Below are 25,207 nucleotides of genomic sequence, written 5' to 3'. Positions count from 1 at the left end.
GGTGTTCGCCGCGTATCGGCTGTAGAGTTTCCGAAGACGATCGAGCGGCTGCTCTCGTCACCAGCTTTTGGCATTATTGGGACAACGGTGACGCATCACCCGGAGGTGAAGCAGCGTCCTTTGTAGAAGAGGAAGAGGTCGAGCGGCTGCTCCCTTCAGGTCGAGAACCCGGCTGGGTGTCTCCCTGACTCCTCTGTGGAATAAGGTCGAGCGGCTGCTCCCTTCAGCTTGAGACCCCGGCCGGGTGTCTCCCTGACTCCACTGTGAGAAATGGCTGTTTCCACGATTCCCTCAAAACACATCGAGTGGCATTGCCGGCTACTGTGTTTCTGCCCTCTGTTGGCATACGCCGGGACCGGCGTATTTGCAGAGGATGGGGTAACGTATACCGGCTGAAGGTGACCAGTGACTAAGTTACCTTATTGCTTTCTTGTATATTGTGTTACTTTACAATAAATCACCAAACCTAGAACCGTGTCGTGTCCTGTTTTGTGGTGTCTGTGGCGACCCCGAGACCCTCAGGTGTTACAAAATATCCGACCTTATAAACCTTAACAGTCTTCTGGTCGTTTACAGACATGGCAACCCTGGACGACGTCTTGGCCGCATTGGCCGCAATGCAAGTAGAGCTCGCGGCCTCAAGACAGGAAACTGCAGATGTGCGGGCTAGGCTGGATGCCATACAAACAGACCCATTAACGCCCAGCGTTTCCCTCACGACACAGAGTCCATCGGTAGTGGTGGAAATGCTGGTTGCTATTCCCTTGGCAACCCCGGAGAGATACAGCAGAGACCCCAACACCGTGCAAGTGTTCCTTACGCAGGTGGCTCTGCATTTGTCATGCAAGCCTAAGGCATTCCCGACGAGCCAAGCAAGGGTGACGTTTCTGATATCCTACTTGGCTGGGAACGCTGCACAGTGGGCTGTACCATTGGTGAGCCGTGACGACCCCATCCTCTGTGACTGGGGGGCTTTTCGCGAGGAATTCCTCAAAGTGTTTGACAGAAGGGCAGACTCATACACCGCAGACCGCGAGATGTTGGAATTAAGACAAGGGTCTAACGATCTAGTGCAATACCTCAATGCGTTTCTCAGACTGGTGGCTGAAACCAAGTGGCCAGTAGCGAAACAAACTGCGCTGTTTCACCAAGGGTTGTGTGACGAGCTAAAGGATGTGGTTGCTCAAATCGACCCACAACCCAAGACGTGTGAGGGGCTTATCAACCTGGTGTTGAGGTTGGATCATCGGATGAGTGACAGAAGAGGCGACACTAGAAAAAAGGAAAAGCTCTTCCATCTTAGACCACGGTGGGAAGTCCGGAACCCACAACCCCACCCAAGGGGGAACCCATGGACATCGGTGCCATCAGAGCGAGTCTCACGGCATCGGAGAAGGAATCCCGCCGTAAACAGGGGCTGTGCCTGTACTGCGGCAAGAAGGGTCACTATGTCCGGGAGTGTCCTGCCAAGCCAAAAAATACAAGATATAAGAACAACCGGTCGGTAACAGCGGTGTTGGACGTCCCGGCGGAAAACTAGAGGACTCCCAGACCAACAAAGGGGCATCTAGGAGTCACGATTACATCCCTTCACTGTCTAAATCTGTGTCCAAGGGACAAAGGCACTTGTTCATCACAGTGCACGTGGGAGTGCACGACCGGTGGGCACCGGTGGTGGCCATGGTGGATTCGGGGGCGACAGGCATGTTCATGGACATTAACGAGGCGAACAGACCGGGGCTGGTGCTTCTCCCCAAAGCTGTTCCAGAAGACGTATACGCCGTGGATGGAAGACGATTGGTGACCGGGCCCATAGGGCAGCACACAGGGGGTCTACCGATGAAGTATGGACGGAGCCATCTGGAAGAGATAGACTTCAACATAATCAGAGCACCGCAATACGGGGTCATATTGGGACTTCCATGGTTACAGAAGCATAACCCTTCCGTGGATTGGCCTACACATACCATCGAGATGAAATCTCTGTTCTGCCGGATGCACTGCGAGAAGAAACAGGAACAAATCATCACAGATCCGAACGTAAGTCAGACGGTAGCCACGGCAGCTGAAAAGGATGTTATGCTCCCCATAAATTATCGCAGTTACGAAGATGTGTTCGATGAAATGAAGGCGGAGGTGCTCCCTCCACATCGAATATACGACTGTCAGATCGATCTGGTCCCAGGAGCCAACGTGCCCAGTGGCAGATTGTATGCATTGACAGAACCGGAAAACGTACATCTCAGAGGATATCTGGATAAACTCTTGGGGCTGGGTTTCATAAGACCGTCCAAATCCCCCGCCGCCTCGCCGCTCTTCTTCATACCGAAGGCTAACGGGGAGCTGAGGGCCTGTGTGGACTTCAGGGAGTTGAATGCCATCACCATAAAGAACCGCTACCCCTTACCACTCATAAGTGTTCTCCTGGAGCAGGTCAAGAAGGCGAGGATTTACACCAAGTTGGATTTGAAAGGGGCTTACCATCTGGTGCGCATGAGGGACGGCGACGAGTGGAAAAACGCATTTAAGACACGGTTTGGCCTATTCGAGTACCTCGTCATGCTGTTCGGGTTGTGCAACGCACCGGCCGCCTTTCAGTATTTCCTGAATGAGGTGTTTCGGGAGGAGATGGATAGATATGTTGTGGTTTACATCGACGATATCCTCATTTATTCAGACAATGAGGAGGATCATGTAAGACACTTCTCAGCGGTACTCCAGAAGCTGAGGGAGAATATGCTGTTCTGCAAGCTCAGCAAATGTGATTTCCATGTCACATCGGTGGAGTTCCTGGGAGTGATGCTGAGTCCGAACGGACAAGAGATGGCGGAACGCAAGATCAAGGCAGTGAGAGAGTGGCCAACCCCCCAAGGAGTCAAGGATGTCCAAAGCTTTATTGGCTTCGCCAACTTCTACAGGCGATTTATCGATGGCTTCTCGGGGCTGGTGGCACCGATCACACAACTGCTAAGGAAGTCAGCTGAGTTCGTGTGGTCTCAAGAAGCACAGAAGGCCTTCGAAGCCTTGAAGGACGCCTTCGGCAAAGCACCGGTGTTGGCACACCCGGATCCATCCCTTCCCTATGTAGTAGAAGCCGACGCATCAGACGTGGCCATTAGAGCTATATTGTCACAGCGCAATCCGGACACGGGATTGCTACATCCCGTGGCATTTATGTCTCGCAAACTGAACGACGCTGAGCGCAGTTACCATATTGCAGAAAAAGAGCTCCTCGCCATCAAGGACGCTTTCGCTGAGTGGAGACATTGGCTGATGGGGGCCAGGCACGTAGTGAGGGTGTACACCGACCACCGGAACCTGCAGTTTATGACAGCTACAAGACATCTCTCTCCTCGACAGTTACGATGGATGATATTCTTCGCTGGTTTCAACTTCCACATTACCTATCGTCCTGGGTCTGACAACCGAAAGGCCGATGCGCTGTCACGACAGTCTGCTGTCAAGGAACCTCCACAAGCGATGGTGCATTCGATCATTCCCCCGCAGATGATGCTGGGGGTGATACAACCAGACACCTTCATTACGGGAATCCGGAGAGGGATCTGTTCGTTCGCTTGGAGGAGGTGGCTACATAGCCACAAGGAATGGCAAGTGAAAGACGGTATACCGGTAAAAGGCAGATGCCTACTGATACCCACGCCTAGACTGAGAAAACAGGCGTTTGAGTGGTGTCATGATTCCCCCAGTGCGGGTCATTTGGGGTACGAGAAGACGGTGACCAGCCTGGGACGCCATTTTTGGTGGCCATCCATGAGAGCGGATGTCAAAACATGGGGGCAGGCCTGCACCACATGTGCTACCATGAAGACGGATCACAGCAAGACCCAAGGGCTCCTTCTTCCCCTTCCTACCCCGAATAGACCATGGGAGAATATTTCGTTGGACTTCGTGGTGGGTTTGCCAAAGGATCAAGGAATGACGGCGATATTAGTGGTCATGGACTACTTGACTAAGATGGGGCACTTCATCGCATACAAACAGGTACCTACGGCAGGAGAACTAGCAACAGTATTGCTAACTAACGTGGTACGTTTACATGGGCTGCCCGAGGTGATTGTGTCGGATAGGGGGTCGCAGTTCACGGCACAATTCTGGAAGACGTGGTGCTCTGCGCTGCACGTCCTGACCGCGATGTCCACCAGCTACCACCCCCAGACGGACGGCCAGACGGAACGCCTAAACCAAACTCTAAAACAGTATCTGCGCTGTTTTGTGGAGCAGGGGAAGGAGGAATGGGTCGATCTGCTCTGGATCGCGGAAATAGCTTACAACAATGCCACTCACAGTTCGACTAAATCATCCCCGTTCTACAGCAACTATGGCCATCATCCGAGGTTCTTGCCCTTTGTCCATCCACTTCGAGAGAGCAAGATACCTGCCACTGCGGAAAGAGTGGCACACATCAAGGACATCTTGTTACGCTCCAGGGCCTTCTTGATTGAAGCTAAACAAAGGTATAAGGCTACAGCGGACAGAAGACGGAGACCTGGTCCGATATACCGGCCTGGAGACCATGTTTGGATATCTACAAGGAACATGAGGTTCCGCAAGAACAGCATCTTCCATCCTAAATACATGGGGCCGTACAGGATCACCAAGTGTATGGGTCCAGTGAATGTGAGGGTATGCCTACCCCAGACATTGAGAATCCATCCTGTGTTCCATGTGTCGCTGCTCAAACCAGCCTCGAACAAAAAGTACACGAAGCCCAGACTGATAGTGGTGGAATCGGAGGTTGAGTATGAGGTTGCGGGTATCCTTGCTTCCAAGTGGCTAAGGGGAAAGTTGTGGTACCTAATCGCCTGGAAAGGATATGGACCTGAGGAGCAATCGTGGGAACCGGCTGCAGGGGTGCACGCACCGCGCCTGGTTTCACTGTTTCACCGTCGCTTCCCTTCCAGCGCAGGCCCCATGGGGAGAAGCTGAGGGAGGGAGGATGTACTGTCAGGAAATCCCTGCACCGACAGGGAAAAGACATCTGCGACTTCAATGGACTACAACTCCCAGAAGGCCAAGTGGGGGGAGCGTTACGCAACTCAAGGTAATGGTTACATAACGCAATTACCACACGCCTATAAAGGCGGTACCTAAAGTAAGAAGGGTGTCGGATATTCTAGTTTCCACACGGCCTTCCACCAAGTTGTTCCGGTGCACCAGCAGTGAGAAGAATTCCAGCAGGATCCTAGGATAAAGACGGAGGTGGGTCGAGAGAGTCTCCCCGGGCCGATCTTTGTTAGTCTGCCCTGTTTCTTCTCGGTGAGCCGCCAGGAAAGCTTCCTTGCCGCTTCTGACTCGGACGAGTCGAGAAGCCTGTCTTTTGTTAGTGGACGCGGAAACTTTGCTGCCGCCGACTCGGAGGAGTCGGGAGTCCCACACTGGGACATTCGCTGGTGTGAGCCGCAGCTCCCAGCCTGTTCCAGACCTACGGGAGGCTCCAGCTGTTACGCACACCAGGAGGTGTCTGCCGAGTATCGGCTGTAGAGTTTCCGAAGACGATCGAGCGGCTGCTCTCGTCACCAGCTTTTGGCATTATTGGGACAACGGTGACGCATCACCCGGAGGTGAAGCAGCGTCCCGTTGTAGAAGAGGAAGAGGTCGAGCGGCTGCTCCCTTCAGGTCGAGATCCCGGCTGGGTGTCTCCCTGACTCCTCTGTGGAATAAGGTCGAGCGGCTGCTCCCTTCAGGTTGAGACCCCGGCCGGGTGTCTCCCTGACTCCACTGTGAGAAATGGCTGTTTCCACGATTCCCTCAAAACACATCGAGTGGCATTGCCGGCTACTGTGTTTCTGCCCTCTGTTGGCATACGCCGGGACCGGCGTATTTGCAGAGGACGGGGTAACGTATACCGGCTGAAGGTGACCTTATTTCTTTCTTGTATATTGTGTTACTTTACAATAAATCACCAAACCTAGAACCGTGTCGTGTCCTGTTTTGTGGTGTCTATGGCGACCCCGAGACCCTCAGGTGTTACACAGGAGTACAACCGTGCACCCTTTGCTGCCATTCTGTCCGTTAGTAATGAGAGGCAAGTTAGGTTGGTGATTGTTCCCATTTTCCGCCTGAAGCCTGTCTGGAACCATGGGATTCTGTTTGATTCTTCAATCCAGTCTTGCAGCTTTAAGAGGATGCAGGAGGCGTAAAGCTTTGCTTCTACATCTATCAAAGATATAAGCCTGTAGTTTGATGGATTACGATGGTCGCCATGTTTAAATATTGGGTGAATGACATTACCCTTCCAAGACGCGGGTACCTGGGCATCATTATAAATGTGATTGAAAAGTTACGTTAGGGTATCTGCCCAGAATTCCGGGTCGTGTTTGAAGATGGCATTGGGCAGCCCGTTCGGGCCTGCTGATCCTTCAGCCTTTAGTCTTGTAATGATTTTACAGAGTTCCCCTCTAGTGGTTAATTCCGGGAATACCGTCTCCTCTTTTGAACCCCCCTTCGTCCCTAGTCCTTCTGTACCTGTGTTGTTAATTCCCGTCTGATCCTCCTCAATTAAATTTGTTGACCTTATGTCGTTCGAGAGACCTGCTGTTGTTGTGCAATATAGGGATTGTACATGCTGGGACCAAGAGTCGGCTCCTACTCCTGCTTCCTGATGGAGTTTAGAACCTTTATTTAGATTGTTAATGATGCCCCAAAAGTCACAACTGTTAGGATGTTTTCCTGCACTTAGGAGTTTATTCCATAGCTTTTCCTTATAGAAAGATTTTGCGATGCTCAGTGACTTTCTATAAGCGCTTCTGGCTTCAGTCAGGTCTCCCTTGTTTGTTTGTAACCCCAGTCTTTTTTGTCGTGCTAGATATTGGACCTCTTTAGCTACCCTCCTTTTTTTGTTCTTAGTACCATGTTAAACCAGGGCTCCTTTTTGAGGGTAGACTTGCTCTGTATCCCTGATGTTGCTGGAAATTTATGGAGAAGGTCCAGGACCAATTGCTCCCAATTTTTTACAAGATCTTCCTTTTTTTGCAACCCTAACTCAAGTTTTCGAGCTATGACGGCAGACTGAATTTTTTCCAGCCCTTCTCCTCGCCATTTTAATTTCTTTAGGTTGAATTTGGATGCTTGATGAAGTAGACAAGACATGTTCGGTGCCAGAGTGGGCGTGGTGTTTGAGGTAGTTATTTGGGGAAATGGTCACTTTCTGGCCATTGAGCAATTTGAAAAGTCTCGATGCCTGGAACTAGGTCGTTGCTTACTATTGTATAGTCTATTGTTGAGTGGGCCCTTCCACACAGGTACATAATACCTGCGGCCTGTCCCCCCTCATGTTACCATTCAGAATCGTCAGACCTAGTTCTCTTAGGTCGGAAGCTAACCCTGGACCTCCGTTGGGCGGTGGCATGTTTCCTTTTGCCCTGTTTTTGCCGATTAGGTCGCAGTTGAAGTCCCCAGAGATTAATAATGAACATCCTAAATAGGTTTTTTGCATCAGTTTTATCAGTGATGTTAGGCTTGTTTGTTTTTCTTGGTGTGACTTCCATTCCGGGTGGATATAGACGTTGAGAATTATGATTTGCCACTGTTCAGGCCCAACTGTCAGAGTTTCTGTGATTCTAGTCACTTGCACCCAATTAAGACCTACGTCCAGTGCTTCCGATGTCCAATTATATTTTTGAGTTATGTGAGTTGATAGGCCTCCCCGGGGGTGCCCAAAGTTTGAGAGTCTTTCTGCCAAGATGTGGTGGGCCTTGAATCCTGGTATTACTGTGGGTGATAGTTTCCATGACTCCTGAATCAGGATTACATCTTGTTGGGAAAAGAAGGCTTGTGTGTCATGGTCCAGCTCCAGTTCTTGGAAGCCATGTACGTTCCATGAACAAACTGAGAGATTTGTTGGTTTTTTAACGTTCTGCGTTTCCTCCCTCCTACATGAAGTCATTGAAAACATTTTCTCCGTGTTAGGGGCCCTTATTACTCAAGACCGTGGGAACCCAGCCCCAATCCATTTTGTCCCGGCCGTGCTGACTGGTTGGTTGCTTATTTACTTTCAAGGTTACCCCATCCATTGAACTTGAGGCAGCTGGTGAGGTAGCGCGTGCACCTAGTAGACAGAAGGGAGAACCTTTTTTTTCGTTCCCCTTTATTTCTTTGCGGGTACTTTTTTATAACGGGAATGGATATCTTGGGCGTGTGTTTTGTACAATCGATATTCCCAATGTTTCAAAATGGTCTTTTGTGGAGAATATCTTATCTGCGATGGCCTTTGAGGCCCAATTTGTGACAGTGTCTTCGGAGTCTGTGTTATGACGGTTTCTTTTGAATTCGACAGCCAGAAGGTCCTGTGATGTTATCTCACTTAGTGCTGGTGTTTCATGAAACAGTTTTAGCAAGTTGCCTCAATTAAGGGTATCCTGTGGCCCCTTTGATGGGTATTCTGGAATAAAAGTTAGCTTGTAATATGGAGATTCAGAGTGATGAGGGAGTTCGTTGGAGACTTGCAGGAAGCCTGTTTTGGTCAGTTGAGGCTTCGTGGATTCATTAAAGTTGCTACTTTTGGAGGGGGAGTCTCGTTCCTGATCCATTTTCACTGACTTCGTCGAGATTATTGTGCTTTGATTTTGTCCAGGATTGTAATGCTCGTTTGGCAAAGGATTGTGCCGCATTTTGAGTAGGGTGCAGGTGCGCTAATTTTCCGAAACAGTGACGCACATGCGGGCAAGTGCGGTGTTTGACTTTGGTCCTGAAATTCCTCCTGGATTTTCGTTTAAAGATGTTACCAATTTCAAGGGGCTGGCTGTGTTCTGGGGGGAATCGGACCATGATGGTTGACCGATTTAGACGGACTTTGTATGCCAGGGTTTTCTCCCATGGCTTGTCTGGGCTTTGTTTGCTCAGGGCCTCCGTTATCAGTGATATGGGTATAGTCGGTGGTTCCTTGCCTTGGGTTGTGGTCTTTCATTAAGACTGAACTTGTTTCTCTTTGGTCACTATGGGCTGTAGCTGATGCGGAATTCGTTGTGCAGGATTGATTAGCGGGTATTGTTGTCGCTCTCTGCCTTGATTCTCCATCCCTCAAGAGGATTTGGGTGTCTAGTTTGTCTGGCGGCTGATTTGGTCCCTCCTTGCCGCCTTGCGGTGTGGTCAGTAAAGTGGGGTTGGATTCCTGGGGGGTATTTTTTTTAAAGATCGGAAACAAGTTGCCTAGTTCTGTGTTTTGTTGCTGTTTATACTTTAATCTGGCTTTCCTGGCCTTTTTATTTTGTCTCTTGGTTGCTATTTTTCCTCTTTAAAGGATTTTTTAATGAGCTGTGTTATTTCCAGGTCTTGTGCTGATCTTTCTGGCCACACTTCCCTCGGGTTGTGTTCTGAATCCTTTTGCAGGTTGCTGCTTAAGTGCTCCTCTGTGCTTGACCTGTGGAGAGCGTGTGGTTTTTCCAAAGTAAGATTGGTTGTTTTTTCAGCCGGATTGCGGGAGTGTCTTACCTCCCCTAGGATGTCCGTCAGGATAGCCGGCAACCTTGCTAATTTTTCAATTATGAGACCACAACCACAATAACACTCTTGTTTGTTGGGGCCGGTGTCGGCATCTGGTTTCCCCTGGTTTATTACTAGTGATGAAAGTGCGTCCAATTTTGTGTTTATGCCCGCATTATGGCCCGCCACTACGGTGATGAGGTCAATCTGCACCTCCATTTTATTTGATTGATAGTTCAGGACTTTTATGGCTTGATCTAAAGAACTTAATAAGGTCCTGATACCTGTGGACGGCTGATCTCCTTGTGTCTTGTTTGAATCTTTGGTGTCTGTGTCCATCGAGCTACCTGATGAAATAGTCATTGGTGCGGTTTGATTTGAGTGAAGGTCATTTATTGACATGATGTTACTGTCATTTATAGTGAGGTTATGATGAATTCTTTTTTCCACTGGGCAGCGTGGGGTAGACATCGCCAAACCTAGACTCGGGTACTGATTTTTCAGGCTTGGCTCAGTTCGTAGTGCTCTGCCTTGAGTGTCTAGGTACGTAGATATTCTCTCTGTTAGTTCTTCCAGTTTGGAGTCATTCGATAGAAACAGAGGTTTTTGCCATGGATCTCCGTCACGTGGGGATACTGAAGGAGAATTGCTATGGCTTGCCGGTCCCTCGTTAGGCCTTGTTGGTCCTTTGAGTACATTACTTCAACTAGGTCGGTAAGTGTTGTGCTATGGCTTGCCGGTCCCTCGTTAGGCCTAGTGGGTCCTTTGAGATCCATTACTTCAACCAGGTCGGTAAGTGTTGTGCTGATATTTATATTCCGACTGCTATCCTTTGTGATGGTATCAACCACGGTGTCCTTTGGGTTTTCGGCGTGGTCTTTTTCCCCTAAGTAGGGGTTTGGATGATGCACTTGTGCAGTAACAATCGCTGAGTTTCCCTTGGGTGTAGGGCCCTTGGATTGTGGTTGGGGATTTGGCCCTTGTTGATCATCGGTCATGTTAGGCGGGCTTTTATCCGTTATAGAGAGTACGTTAATCGGGGAAATAGGGTTTGGCAAGTTGCTGGCCTCAACTGTTGGCGCGTAAATTGCAGCAATAGGGTCCTTTAGATAAAAGAATTTTAGGAGCCACGATTTTCTTGTAAGGTTTGATGTCATTTCGGGGGTTATTGCTGAGACCAAACTCTCCCTTGGACTAGATTTGGCCCTGAAGGATTATCTTCTGCGTTTGACTTCTTTAGTTTTTTTGGGGGGCTTTTTGTTTTCCACCGGGTGTCGCATTCTCCCTGATATAATTTTTTCCCAGTTGGGGCTGGGGGCCCGCTTCTTTCCGCTCCTTGCCCCCCTGCCCCTCTGAACCTTGATGAGGGGGTACTAGGGTCTTGGCATCTTGGCGTGGTCCAATACGGGTCAATACGGGTCTATACGGGTCAGCACGGCAGTGTGTGAGGGATTGATGGCGAGGTTATAAGATTCTTAGCCAGCTAATGGGAGAGCTTGGCTCCCTCTTCCACTTCCTCCCGCAAATGATCTTCGTCCTTGTGCCTGGTACTTCAGTTTGGTTTTCCTCGCTGACTGTCTGCCGGTCTGTGCCAGTCTGTGCTGGTCCGCTGAGCTGCGGGCTGTCTCCCGCTGTTTGTGCCCCCTTCTTCTCCCCTGGACTCCTTGCAGCGCAAGGCAGGGCAAGGGTGGTGCCCACCTACTGACTTGACTGACTCCTTACTCCCTTCCTCTGAGCCCCGCTGAGCCCTACTTGATCCTGGGGCTGACAGTTGGTTACAGTGGGTTGCTACTAATGCCTGGGGAGTGCTAAAGGAGTCCGCTGTGGACTATGAGTCTGTGGGCAGTGACTACTGTGCTGGCAGTCCGGAGCGAATGCAGGTGGGCACTGGTGAGTACGGGTGAGACTGAACTATTGCGGGGCTGCGCTCTCACCTTGCTCCTTTCGACGCCTCCTGCCTGCTGCTTCGCTTCTCTGCTTGCCTCTGCTCTCTTCTGTCCTCCTTCTGTCCTCTCCCATCAGCTCAGAAATGCAGGGAATGGCTGTTGTTGTCTGCTGCGAGCCAATTGGCTGGGTGCCAGATTGTTCACCAAGTGCCTCTGGAGTCAGGGAGTCTGTCGCCGCCACTGCCACTCGTCCTCCCCCAGCCAAGGAAGGGAGGGGGTGGGGGGCACTGTGGAGTCCTGATTCGATTCAAGCGTTTTACGGGCTCTACGGGCTCGGGCTCGGGCTCGGGCTTGGCGTGGGCGTGGGCGTGGGTGTAGGCGTGGGTGTAAGCGTCACCCGAATGTTCCCGAATTTGCCCGAATTAACCTGGCCTTGCCTGGGTCCCTCTCGCAAGGCGGCTATGGCCCGCGGCTCTCCCGTGACTCCCATTGCTTCAACTTCGCGGGCTGCTCGGGTTTCTCAGGCCTCTCGACTCTCCTTCTTTTCTCGGCTTTCTCGGCTTTCCTTTGCTTTTTTTCTCCCAGGGGTCGGCATTTGCTGGCTTGCCGCCGTGTCGTGCTCGCTGCTCACTGCTGCTGCTGCTCTCTAGCGCCACCGGAAATGCCTTTTTCTAGAAGTTTATTACCTTACACTTAAAACTCATATTTTTCTAGTGTATTTCTAAAACAATCATCTTTAAAACCAATTTTCTGTTTTCCCAGGGAGGCCGGAAATCACAATGGCGTTAGTCATTGCGAACCCCACGGTTACGTCGCGAAAGCGGAAAGCAAAAGCAGGAAATCAATAGCCACCACCACATAAAAAAATTATAACTAATTCTAACCATCACAGTAGATAGCACACTATATAAATACCTATATAAAAACATTTATTAAAATCTCAATATAATACAATGTGTATGATATTTATATTTTACCAATATTTGCTACGACGTTGATAGTTGCGACATCCCTGCAACGGTACATTTGGGGGCCGCTCTGGAGGTCACAACGCCGTTGTGAATATTGTGCCCAATTACAACAATATATTTTGGACACATAACTTTTGTCACTAACACCTCAATTTCTCAACCATGGGGTCAGAGTATCTCCACCCTGACCCCTTATGTGGGCTTTCGCACAGATTTTCAGCCATGGGAACCATCCTTGAAAGATAAAATGGCAGGCGCAACTTTCTATTCAGTATGTGTCCAGCCAATCAGAGCATTCCTGTTGGCACGTGCATCCACGATTCATCACGATACCACTGTGAAATATCAGCGGCCAGAGATATCACTATAATTTTAAACTTCAATTTCTCAAAAACTACCAAACTGATTTACAACAAATAAGCAGAAGGCACTGTCTTGAACCGACATATCCCTCCCAGCCAAATTTGGTGTAATTCCGTTCAGTGGTTCGGGCTGTAGGTGTGGCTAAAGGTTGCTATGGGAATTAACATTACAAACGCAACCTTATTTTATGCCCCAAATTCTCAGTCCCCACTGCACGGATCACCCCCAAACTTTCCCAATCAATAGTACTCTCCGTGACACTTTTGTGGCAAAATTTCATGCAGTTTGGTCAAGCAACGCCAAAGTTTTAGCCAAGTCAACAAATGCTTTTGCTATGGAAACCAGGTCCTAACTACAACTACCTACTGGTAACAGCATGTAGGTTTTATATATAAATATATACTCACACATATAAATGTGTGTCTTTGTAATATAGTCATGCAACCATGTATGTTGGTAGCTATATAATACATAGTGGCATGATGGCACTTTATGACAGTCTTTGTATGTGTCTCTCAAAGTAGGCCTTCTTTTGATATGTTTGAGCAATAGCCTTGACAGTAAAGATAACATTAACAAAAGTCACCAAGTGCTTTCCATTAACCCCTCCCCTGCTGATGACGGAACCGCTCCGTCATCAGCTACGGTTGGGCTGTGCTGATGACGGAGCGGTTCCGTCATGGCCCGGCCGCCGCACCTGCGCGGCGCTGATTTTGCGCCTGCGCGGGCGTTCTAATGAGCGGGGCGGGTCATGACGGAACCGCTCCGTCACCAGCACAGCTCAACCGCGGCTGGTGACGGAGCGGTTCTGTCACCTGCATGTGGCCGCCGAGCAGCCGCCCCACCCCGTTAGCGCTGCGGCGGAATAGCCGCCGCAGCGAAAGGGTTAACTAAACAGGTAAAATGTGGTTACATTATCTACCATATATAACATCTACAGTTGGAAACACAGCATCTTTCTTTGTTTCTTGTAAAATATTGATTAAAACCAGCAACACTATATAAATGCAAGACAAGCTATTCTCTTAATTTAGCCTGATAAACTGGCAACACAGATGACCAAATAGTCCATGCCATTCTTGTATGCTTAAGTATACAAACAGCAGCCGTTTCTAATCTTCATTAAACTTGTAGGCAGTGAAAACAAAAAGTCGCTCTAAATTATGGCCTGCAAGTTGGGATGAACCTATACCCTAACAAAGGTCCCATGACAAAAACCAAATGGCAACACTAATGCGACATTGTACTTTTCCATGCAAAGCCTTGGAGTTGACAGACAACCTACTCCCTCTACACTACTTTTTAATATACATCATATAAAACAGGGCTCTCCTAAGTCAGTCCTGGAGGTGCGAATCCATGCCAGATTTTTTTGCATATCCCCATTTAGATACATGTAGTTAAAATAAAAATCTGGCATGAATCTGGCTCTCCAGAACAGACTTTGGAGAACTCTGATATTGGTAACATGAGGTTGGTTAAAACTTAAAAATCATAGTTGCATTGTACTGTTTGCTCTCTATTACTTCTAGGCCTATGACTGTAAAATGCCCAATACTTTTTCAGCAATTTGCTAGGATTTCAATACCAGGCAGAGTTTGTGAGACCTGCTACGGTGAATCTAATCTTCAAATGGCTCCCCATTGGTACAAGGAAAACCATCACTTAAGCCCTAGTCACCAGCCGGCAATGCATTGTATGCAGGAACCACCACCAAACTCATGAATAGATTGGATGATACAGAACTCAGCGGCCAGACTCATCCTCAACCTGCCCAAATATACCCAAATCACCTCACACCTTAGGAACCTCCACTGACTCCTCGTCTAGGAAAGATGCCAATTCAAGATACTGAAGCATGCCTACAAAGCCCTCCACAACCTACGGGCCAGCATACATCAACCGCTGCCTGAACTTCCACCAACTGTCTAGAGACCTTCATTCTACCACCCTTGCCCTCACACAGACCCTGCATATCGGCCGAAGCCACAGCAGAGATAATTACGGCATAGCCCACTAAACTGGGTAAAGCAAGGATTTTTGGCATGAGACATTTATTGACATCGGGGTAAACTGTTATCAACATAGACCAATAAACCACTTTGTTGTAATTTTCACATTCACAGACAGTTGTTTTTCTTTGCTACTTTAAACTACTGTTGTCTGATATTTGATCTGTATACTTTATTTTTATTCAGATACCTATCTTCTAATATCTGCTTAGCCTGGTCAAACTACATTTGGTTACATGTAGGTAATGAACTCCTTTTCTTTAAAATTCACAGAACTTTGATTTTTCATATTTTTTTTATATTAAATTAAACTAGGTGCATGTAGGGATAATAAGAGGGCGAAGACACCTGGAAATGCAGATGTGACTGTAAATCTTTATTGCTCTTCTGGAGTGAACAGAGAGGAAAAATAAAGGTAACTAAGGAACAGTGCTTTTGTGGTCCTTTCATATCCAAGCAGAATGTTCTGTATCCTGTCTGGGGTTTTCTCAGGGTCGATGCTACAACATCTTAAGGAGTCTCTGAGGCGGCATGTCACTCAGGCCATGAGATAAGGATAGGGAAAGAAAAACAAAAAAAAAGAGGTTTTAGAATTCATTAGGTAAGCTTGGCCACCTGACCACAGTGCTACATTCTCCAGTCATGGAGTGCGTGGGAGAGAGAGAGTGTGATAATAAAACATGCTCCTTATCACTGAGTTTGTGCTTCACACTCTTATGCCACCCCACCCCCTCAGCAAAATGACCCTTTTGAGGGTACTTCCCTCAGGCCATGGCCTATCTCCAGGGCCATGGTGTCGGGACCCGAGGCTCCCTTGCTATTCCTTTGCCACGTGGCTTTGTCACCATAAACATGGAACTCAGCTTGCCTCCTCCATCACTCAGCTTCACTGACAGGTCATCGTCTCCTTCCGTCTGGTCCGGATCGCCGTTTGGACTCCAGGGAAGTCCACCGACCCACCTGTTGTCCTGTGCGTTGCTTGCTTGCTTGCTTCCTTGCTCATTGCGGCGTTATCTCTCTCTAGTACAGACCTTTCTCTCTCATAGGTTTCTGGTCTGTCCCCTGATAATGACATCACTGCGCCTCCTTCGTTCTAATTTTTTTTTTGTTGAACTGCTTCCCTTCCCCCTCCTTTGGCAAGACTAGACCGCTGTGTCTTTCCTGCCGGTGGGAAGTATCAGCAACATCCGGGTTGTACTTCGGGTCCGTGACCTGGTCCTTCTCACATAGCTCTCCCCTTAGTAATGGCTGTTAGGGCCATTCAGAAGATGGGTGTCGGCATAGAGAGTCAGCTCCTATCTGTTTTATTTCTGGCATGTGGATGGTCTGCAATGAAAAAGGTTGCAATGCTAGGAGCAGGTGGAGAATATGAGAATTGGATTCTTTGTTTTGAAACAGCCAAGTAAGGGGCGCATGGTTAGTGAGGACCAAAAATGTACGTCCCAAAATGTATTATTGTGGTGCTTCTATAGCCCATGTTATGGCCAAGGACTCTTTTTCGATTGTAGAATAATGAATTTCTCAGTGTAAGAGTTTCCTACTATTATATAGAAGGGGTTTTAGATTGTCGCTTGAGTCGGGTTGGTAAAGACCAGCACCCAGACCTTGTCCTGAAGCATCGGTCAGCAAAACAATGCAGAACTCGTCCTTTGCGAATGGAGTCCTTCAGAGTTTGGAAACTTCTGTCATGTTCTGATTTCCATACCGGGATACGTGATGGATATTGGTTTGTCAGAAGGTCGGAAAGAGGACTGGTTTTTGCTGAAAATTGTGGATGAACTGACGTAAGACCCAATAATCCCAAAAAGGAGCGTATATCCCGTTTACTCATGGGAGTGGGGATTTTCCTAATGGCTTCTACTTTGTCTATCTGTGGTTTTATGAGCCCTTACTGGATTGTATATCCTAGATACTAGGTAGTGTTTGTGACTAACAGGACTGTTTTGGGTTTATAGTCAGGCTTGCCGCTTGAATAGCAGTGAATACTGAAGTCAGGTGTAACAAATGTTCTTCCCAGGTGGGACTGAAAAGAACTATGTTGTCCAGATATGCATCTGCATAACCATTATTGGGCCTAAAATTGTTGTCCATGAGCTATTGAAAAGCGACTAGTGCCCTGTGTAAGCCAAAAGGAAGAACTTTGAAGTGATAGAGCCCTGAAGGGGTCGAGAAGGCTGTTTTATCCTTGGCTTGGGGAATTTGCCAATACCCCTTCATGAGATCAAACATAGACAGCGTCATGATCAATTCATCGATTCGTGACATGGGGTAGATGACAAATTTGGTGATTTTATTGACTTGTCGAAAGTCAATGCAAAGCGCAAGCTACCATCTGGTGTGGGAGACAAGCACCACTGGGGAACACAAATTACACTGTAAGGGCTCTATAATCTTGGATTGCAACATAGCTGTCACCTCTTTCTCCACCCACAGCCTCCCTTTGCCCAGCTGATATGCGGTATGGTTTTAGATTTACTATCTTATTATCCAAAGAGACTATATTGTGATACGCAAGGGGAGTTAATCCTGGGGTGGTGGAAAAAAGGCCTGGATAGTCATCTAGTAAGTGAAGAAGTTGTTGTTTCTGTGCAGGGGTCATAACAGTCCCCATCTTCACTGGCTCTGTTTCAGTTTCCTGACTAGAGAGCAAAGGGACACTACCTGTTTGGCATTACTGACTTAATGAACAGGAATATGCTATTCTCTATGGGTGCATGGTTCCTCCCATTTTGTTAAGAGGTTGACTTGATGTATTTGGTTGCTTCCTGAAGGAAGTGGTAAAAGGACACTGCAGGTAACAGGAGTTATTTTCTTTTCTATGATAAAGGGTCCCTGCCATTGGGTCAGAAGTTTATTATCTGTAGATGGAAGGAGTATGAGTACCTTGTCCCCAGGGGTAAATTCCCTTAAATACCTGCCCTACAATAATACTTCTTCTGAGCCTCTTGAGATTTTTCCATATGGTCATGTACTTGACTCCATAACAGTCTCAAAGTATCTTTTAAGTTGGCTGCATATTCCAGCTCCGGTAACCCTTCCTCATCTTCATTCTCCCTTTGTTTCGCCGCCATATCCAAGAAGGACCTGGCTTTTCCCCAGAATATCAGTTCAAAAGGGGAGAAGCCTGTGGACCGCTGTTCATGCAATCTTATTGCAAACAAAACCAATGGTAGCTTCCTATACGAATCCTACCCTGTCTCCGGGATGACCTTGTGGAGCATACTTTTAAAAGTTCTGTTGTAACGCTCCACAAGGCCATCGGTTTGGGGATGGTACACAGAAGTCTGTATTTGTCCAATCCCTAACACTCTGCAGATATGTGACATGAGGCGGGACTTAAAGTGGAGGTTTCCTGATCCTTTAGGATTTCCAACGGGATCCCGACCCTTGAGAAAAAGGAAATCATGACTTGAACCACAGTTGGTCATACTGGTCAGAGGGAAGACTTCGGGATACCGTCTATTAAGACTAGAACATATCTGTGCTCCCTTGCGAATGAAGTTAGAGGCCCTACCAGGTCCATACCGACTTTCAATTATGGGTAGCTGAATTGAGGGTGCTTTTCTCCCCCCAGCTGTTTCCTTATTTGAGCACGCCTCCATGCACGACACACACGTTAAAACGCTGGGCTCTGACAAACCTCAGACCAGGTTCCGGTGAGCCACGAGAAGGTAATTTCTTGGTGACTGCGCTCCTTCCAGAATGTAAGTAAGACAATGGCATGTCTTTAAAAAAGCCAAAGAGACCGCGTTTATCTTGGATACCACAACAATTACGGTGTTAAAACCTTCTTTTCCAACTGTGTTTCTAAATACCCAAAGTACCTAATTGAAGGCACCCTTACACCTCGTGACAACTCATGGAGTGGTAACGATAACATAGGGATGTATGTATTTATAGCAACCTTTGATGGCATGTTCCTTTGAGAGCATACATGCCAACTTTATTTATAAACAGCACGCCATGGGAGCACATTTTATAAAGAGCGAGTGCACTGACGTTTGTTGAACATATACCAAACTTCAAATGCACGCCATGAGAGTGTACTTCGAAAAGAGTGAGTGCATAGTTGTTTTGAAAATCTACCTAAGACCACTTGGAGCACATAACAATTGTATATAACTTCCTTTTTAATATGTATGAATGTTTTGGAACAAAAGATGTAATTTGCTAAACCTGACATATGTATGAAAGAGTTCTGTATAAATTTGAAACTGGGCACTACAACAACGAGTGTTTTTTTAGCTGGCATATGAGTAGAGGATATTCACCAAGTGGTACAAATACCCACAACAAGGTGGCATAAGAGAAATATATCACAGTGACAAAGAGCATTATACTTTCCACGTGATGGTGATGTGAATATATGATGTGATAAATGATGAAAGCCGTTGCTTATCTACTATGCTTTTCATTTCAGGTTTTTTTCAGGATATACTACTGGTATATGTTGTCAACTGCCCAAATAGAGAACAGAGGACAGTACTTGTGACCAGCAGGCATATGTACATTTATTATTATATCACCCAGTGAGGTGTAATGGGGATAGTTTTTTGGTCCTGAGGAAGAAAGCCAAGGGGATGGCTTTTGAAGCATGTCGACCTTGTAGAAGGTGACTCCTCATAGTACACCATCTACACCTCCCCATTTTTACTATTCTCAGCTAGGGAAGGCAATAAAGTATATTTTCTCCAGCAGCCAGAGACATTTTAACCATTGTACACCCCTTTTTTTCACAATCCCACGCACTACACATATTCAGTTATCACTAAATAAAGTGCTCCCACGTCTACGTAGGTCGTAGCACGCCCCGTTCCATAGAGGGTTGGGAAGACCCCAATGTTGAAGCAATGCACTGAATCAGGTTTCAGTGTGTGAGGGGTATTTTAAATTTTTTGAAATATTGCTCTTCCTCAAATTAAGAGAAGGTGAGTAGATCTTTTTATGACACCATCAATTATGTATGATCAACACCTCAAATATAAATAGCACACAAATATACATGTATATATCCATATAATAAATGGTAGAATCCCAGTGTTGAATAACAATATTAAGAGGAGGACAATTCTACCTTTTTCCTTTTCACTCCCACCTTTGATTGTTTGATTGTTTATTTTACATCGCCACCAGTAATTGAGCAACTTTGCAACTTGTAGAAATTTATGTTGTACCTATCTAAGTTCAATCTTATTCTTTCTTTGTTTGATGACTATTCTCTGGGAAATGTTACTGCCCTTCCCTGGCATCACATCTGTAAAAGGAATGTGTGTGGGGAGTCGAACGTCACTAGAAACCTAACACATACAGAAGTACATGAACAAATCCAGCAGTTCTTGAACAGTAATTTGTATTGGGTTCCGCTAGTTGGACAGAAACTACTCCGAACACATTTGGGAAATAAAGAGCAACTCAAGCTCTGCTTGAGTATGTGTTATATTGGAACCTTACTGAGTTACCAGTGAATCACTAAAAATGCTGGGAATCTGATGTGTAAATTGGATGAAAATAATAATCCAGAAAGTGTAATTTTATTTTCCACTCCACTTAACAGACTTTTTTATTGGTGTGTTAACAGCTGGTCTACAGTCTTATTGTTCTTTATTTCTTTCTGCCACAGGTCTTTAATGATTTTGAAATAGAACAGCATCAAGAATGTGCCTATGATCACTTGGAAATGTACGATGGTCCAAACAGCAAGTCACCTTTCCTTGGTCGTTTTTGTGGCAGCAAGGCACCTGATCCTGTTGTGTCAACAGCTAACAGAATGTTCCTCAGGTTTTATTCGGATGCCTCTGTTCAAAGGAAAGGATTCCAGGCCAAGCACAGCACAGGTGCATTGTGCATAACAAAGCAACCAAATTGAGTTTACTGTCATGTTCTAGTGGTGTAGCATTTCAGCAAAGATATCATTATTTCATTGGCTATCATAGATGTCTTCAATACTACCTGAATACTTACCAGCAATCTTTGTTACGCTCTTCCTCTTTACAGACCATATCTCATAATGGGTGGTTCACCTATGTCACCCTTATTAAAGTGCCACTTTGTTGCCAAATTAAATGTTCTTGCAAATGAAAACTATAAATGTGATCTTGTTTCTGTTGTTTCTCATCTATGGAGGATAGACACTCTCAAAGAGAGATACTGGGTCATTTTTCTTACTACCCTAAGACGGCCACCGTGCTGTAGTGCTAACAAAAGGGGGGGGGGGTTAGGCCAACTTGATTTACTAATAGCCTGTGAAACTGGTATGGCGTTTGACTACCATGCGCTAATACCATAAACTAACAAGTTGTTTCCAGGTCAGAAAGTTAAGAAATAATTGTTTTCAAATATTTATAGTTATTTAATGATTTTTTAAAATGTATCCGACGTTCAGTTCCGAGTGTGTCTTCGCATTCACACTCGGAACTGAACACCGAGCGTTTGTGACTAACTTGGGAGTCGTTGCGCATTGGAAGTCGAAGGGCTGATTTTATCTTACCCTAGCAAACTGCGGCATAATCCTCCAGCCGGTCGATTAAATGGGCTGACTGGTCGTTACATAACGGGACCAATTTAATCTCTATGAAAATCGAGGAAGCAGAGACCTTGAGCCTGCAACATCTGGTTGAATAAATAAATCAGGCCCGCCTTATGAAAAAGGTATTAATTTCCTAATCCTTGGAACAAGAGTGAAGATATTACCACCTTGTCCCCTACTACTGTTGGGGCTTGTGCTACTCTTCTGGTTGCCCACAATTGTAGTCCTGATGAAGACTCGCATGGCCACGGTTTAATTTGCCTTAAGGCCCCAAGACGAGTCGAAACGTCGACGCTGTAGAATTTCTGTCCTGGATGGTGTTACACACTTTATAGTGCAATACAAATTTGGAAGCAATGTCTCCATTAAAAAGTGTTTAGAATCTATACTACACACCAGGCCATTTAGAAATTGTCTATTGTGCGAATTTACTGCATGTATATATAAAATTGTAAATTTTACTCTATGCTCTCTTTTTCTACTTTTCTATTAAGCACTCTACATTTCAATTTCCTGCACATTCTTCTTTGGGCAACCAAAACTTTTTATATATTGAGATAGCCATGAATGCAATGAATTAAAAATTGCCCTGAATCTATAATTATTGCTGTTGCTTTTTTGTTTTTGTGTATATAAAAATCATTGAATGAATTGGGCTGATCTGTTGGACATGTCCCACAACTAAGAGAAGGTTTAAATAATCACTTGATTTATTTGTCTTGAGTAAAAATAATAGTCTGAGACCATTGTTTTTGAATAACATTTATCACCCAGGTCTTTTTGACGTTTTGGGTCACCCCATTCTCTTAATTCCAATGGTGGCAATGAGCGTGCCTGAGCAGTGTTCTAATGGTAGCGACTAAGGCCTAAGGAATGTTTCCCCGCGCTGCGGTTGCTTAAATCTCCTGGCCCGCCCCCAGTTCCGCCCCTACTCAGCATGATTCGTTGTGAGGAGGGGATGAGCGGGATCAGCTGGGGTATCGGAGCAGCCGTCCTATGCGCTACATACAATTTTAAAATAACAGGTAAATTTGCATTCAATTCACACAGTTTAAAAAACAGATGAAGGATAGCACAAACTCTGCAATCAGGGACACTATATACCAGAACATAGGCAATTTAGGAATACCAGCAGTGGTACTTGCCACCCAACTTGTGTACATCATCCTCAACACTGTTGCCACTATATTAGTTACCAGTTGGCTTGAACTGGACACCCCTACATGACTTCCACCTCACAATATGCTTACTCATTCATCAGCACTTCTTCTGAGCACTCTAATGCTCCTGTCGGTATTACCAAATATGGACCGTCAGTCGTTGTTCTTTAACTTCACTCTAGTACCTCTTTCAGATGCAATTTCAGAAGGCCACATATGATGCCATCTAGCGCTCTGACATCCTTTCCTGTCATTTTTTCCACAATCTTACTGTTGGAAATGGGATTGACAAAATTGTTTCGACTGCAGTGCAGAAAGCTATCTTAGTTCCTTATTAAACATCTCGACTACTCAGATGGAGTAATGAGAGCAAGTCCTGAAGCAATTGGTAGGTAGACAGAAAAATGCTCACAAGAGGTAAGTAGCAATTCTCTTATGGATGCTTCTGACTGAAGATTCCTCACCTCCTGAATCAATACTCAGGAAGTACTCACTAGAAGGTCTATCTAAGGAGGCTGTTGAACCAAGAAGTCTTGCAATACTGAGACTTCAAAGTGGCCATCCATGCAGACCTCTTAGTAAATGGAGTAATGCCTGGTAAACGTGTGGACAGAACCCCATATCACAACCCAACTGATAGCCGGGACAACATTAGCCCTCAACAATGGTCACAAAAACGATATTTGTCCTGATGGACTATAAACTGGGACACTATTTTTTTATATATAATATAGCAGATTTTAATGCAAAGAACAATCCACTAAGAAGTAGAATTAGACAATTTCTGGATCACCTTACACTCTCTGGAGTCATGTTATCGAATAAGAACCAAACAGCTAGGCATATTGTCGAGTTCACTAAATGTAAACCCGCAAACACTGTATAGATACATGCAGTGCAGCCTCCTCTCTGGCAAGATAAGGAGGCAGAAGGAATAATGATAACGTAATGGATTGGCCAACATAAAACGTGAATAACACTGTCAGAAAAAGAAAAGCCTATTTTCAGAGCACCAGTTTTTCAGAAGAGAATGCTATGAAGGACGGATGCATTCTGCAACATATCATATAGATGTGATGAAGGAAAACAGTCTCAAGCGTCAACTGGGACCAGGTTTGAATATTTAGGCATTTGCAAAAATAAGCACGAAGTAAGGTCCAACTTATAGATGAAAACCTGTGAACATATGAGAAAGCCCCTTCAAAGAAAGCAACGGTGATTGGTTTGTCAAACACAAAACCCCACAGCATAGCCTTACTGAGCCAAATATAGCACACATTTTAACACATCTGATAACCTTTGCTAAAGAGAAACAACCTTCTCTTTAGTGCACCAAAAATAACATTTTTCCAGCAAATGTCAACCATGATTTTGCTAGAAGAATGGCGTGCAAGCTCAAATGAAGAACCTGCCCCTACCATCATTTTTATTTAAAAAAAAAAATTGGCAGCTTAGAAAATGCATACAGTGAGAAATATATAGTAAGTATGGGCACGCAATTTTGATTATACATTGACCAACGCTCAACAGAGGCACCACTCTCAACATTTGATGAATCAATATTAGCACTATGTAGGAGACTAGCATACTAAGTAACACAGGCATGAGTATACATTAAACATTCACATGTAATTGGAAGGCAAGTCAACTGTCCACAACCGCCTCACCGAGGTCTGGTGTATCAGGTCCCGCCACCCTCAGCCAATTCACAAATGGACCCCAAATATCCTTTGGCCAAGACGCGAAAGGCATTAACTCCCAGAATGCAGCGAGCTCCTCTTGACAGAATGTTACATCAAGAATCCAATCATTTAGCAAGGGAGGGCACGATCTGCCTCATGTCGTGACGATCCTATGTTTTGCTAATAATACCAACATGGGTAACAATCTGCGCACCCCAACTGGGGCTTCCTTTACATAACCCAATAACCCCGTTAGTGCTGTGTGTTCAATATGTATCATGAGTATATCACTTATGGTTTGAAATATCTCTGTCCAACACACCGCTGTGTGGGGGCAACTCCAGGCCAGATGCAGGAAAGTTGCCTGATCTGAGGGACACTTCCAGCACTCTGCACTGGGCCTGAGACCCATACGGAACAATTGTATAGGTGTTCTATAGTATTGGTTGAGGAATTTGAAGTGAATTAACCTATATTTATAGTTTGGAGACAATTGTTCAAGCTGCGCATAGCAACATTTCCATTCCTCTTCTGTATTGTGTGGGTGCAACTCAGTATTCCATTGCTCCCTATGTTTCGGAGCGGTCACTGGATGGTGTGTTTGCATAGAGGTGAGAGTCTAGTAATACCTAATCTCCTAGCCCTCGCTATGGAACCTTGATCCTCCAATGGGGGTATTTGTGGGTTTTTGGCCAGAAATATCAAGGGGGTGTATAACGTGGGTGTATTAGCTCTATGTCGGAGGTTGTCCCAGACCCATCGCAGTATTACTGTGGTATCAATGGTATGACGGGGCGTTTATAGAGTTGGTACAGTGCCACTTCTAAGGGAGTAGGCGAAGCTGCATCACACTCAACTGCCACATGTGGCTGAAAGGGGTTTGGGTGTATCTAAAAAGGTAAAAATTGAGACTGAGTGCAGAATGCATATAAAGAGAAATCTGATGCCCCCAATCCTCCCTGACTCTGAGAAAGAGTCAGTCTTTCCCAATCGACTCTAGCCTGCCCTCCCGCCCCACCAAAGAGATCAACAACAAGCGAAGTTTGATAAAGAATGCCCGAGTGAGTATTAGAGGAACATTGACGAAAACGTAAAGAAATTTGGGAAGGACCACCATTTTAGCAACAGCTATCCTATCCACAAGGGACAATGGAAGTGTGGACCAA

At 46.1% G+C, this 25,207-nt stretch overlaps 1 protein-coding gene across 1 annotated transcript in view; it reads left to right on the top strand.

Annotated features, from left to right (window-relative positions):
* The window catches only part of TLL2 (tolloid like 2), a 2,097,051-nt gene that overhangs the window by 1,978,535 nt on the left and 93,309 nt on the right, over positions 1 to 25,207 (top strand). Inside the window, exon 19 of the mRNA XM_086922321.1 lies at positions 20,294 to 20,507. Within this exon, the coding sequence (XP_086778447.1) occupies positions 20,294 to 20,507 (214 nt within the window). The remainder of the gene's footprint in view (positions 1 to 20,293; positions 20,508 to 25,207) is intronic.

Source organism: Lissotriton vulgaris, chromosome 5 (genome assembly GCF_964263255.1).
Source record: "Lissotriton vulgaris chromosome 5, aLisVul1.2, whole genome shotgun sequence".
NCBI classification, from domain to species: Eukaryota; Metazoa; Chordata; class Amphibia; order Caudata; family Salamandridae; genus Lissotriton; species Lissotriton vulgaris.
Note: the sequence above shows the minus strand (reverse complement) of the source record. Positions and strands in the feature narration are given on the sequence as shown.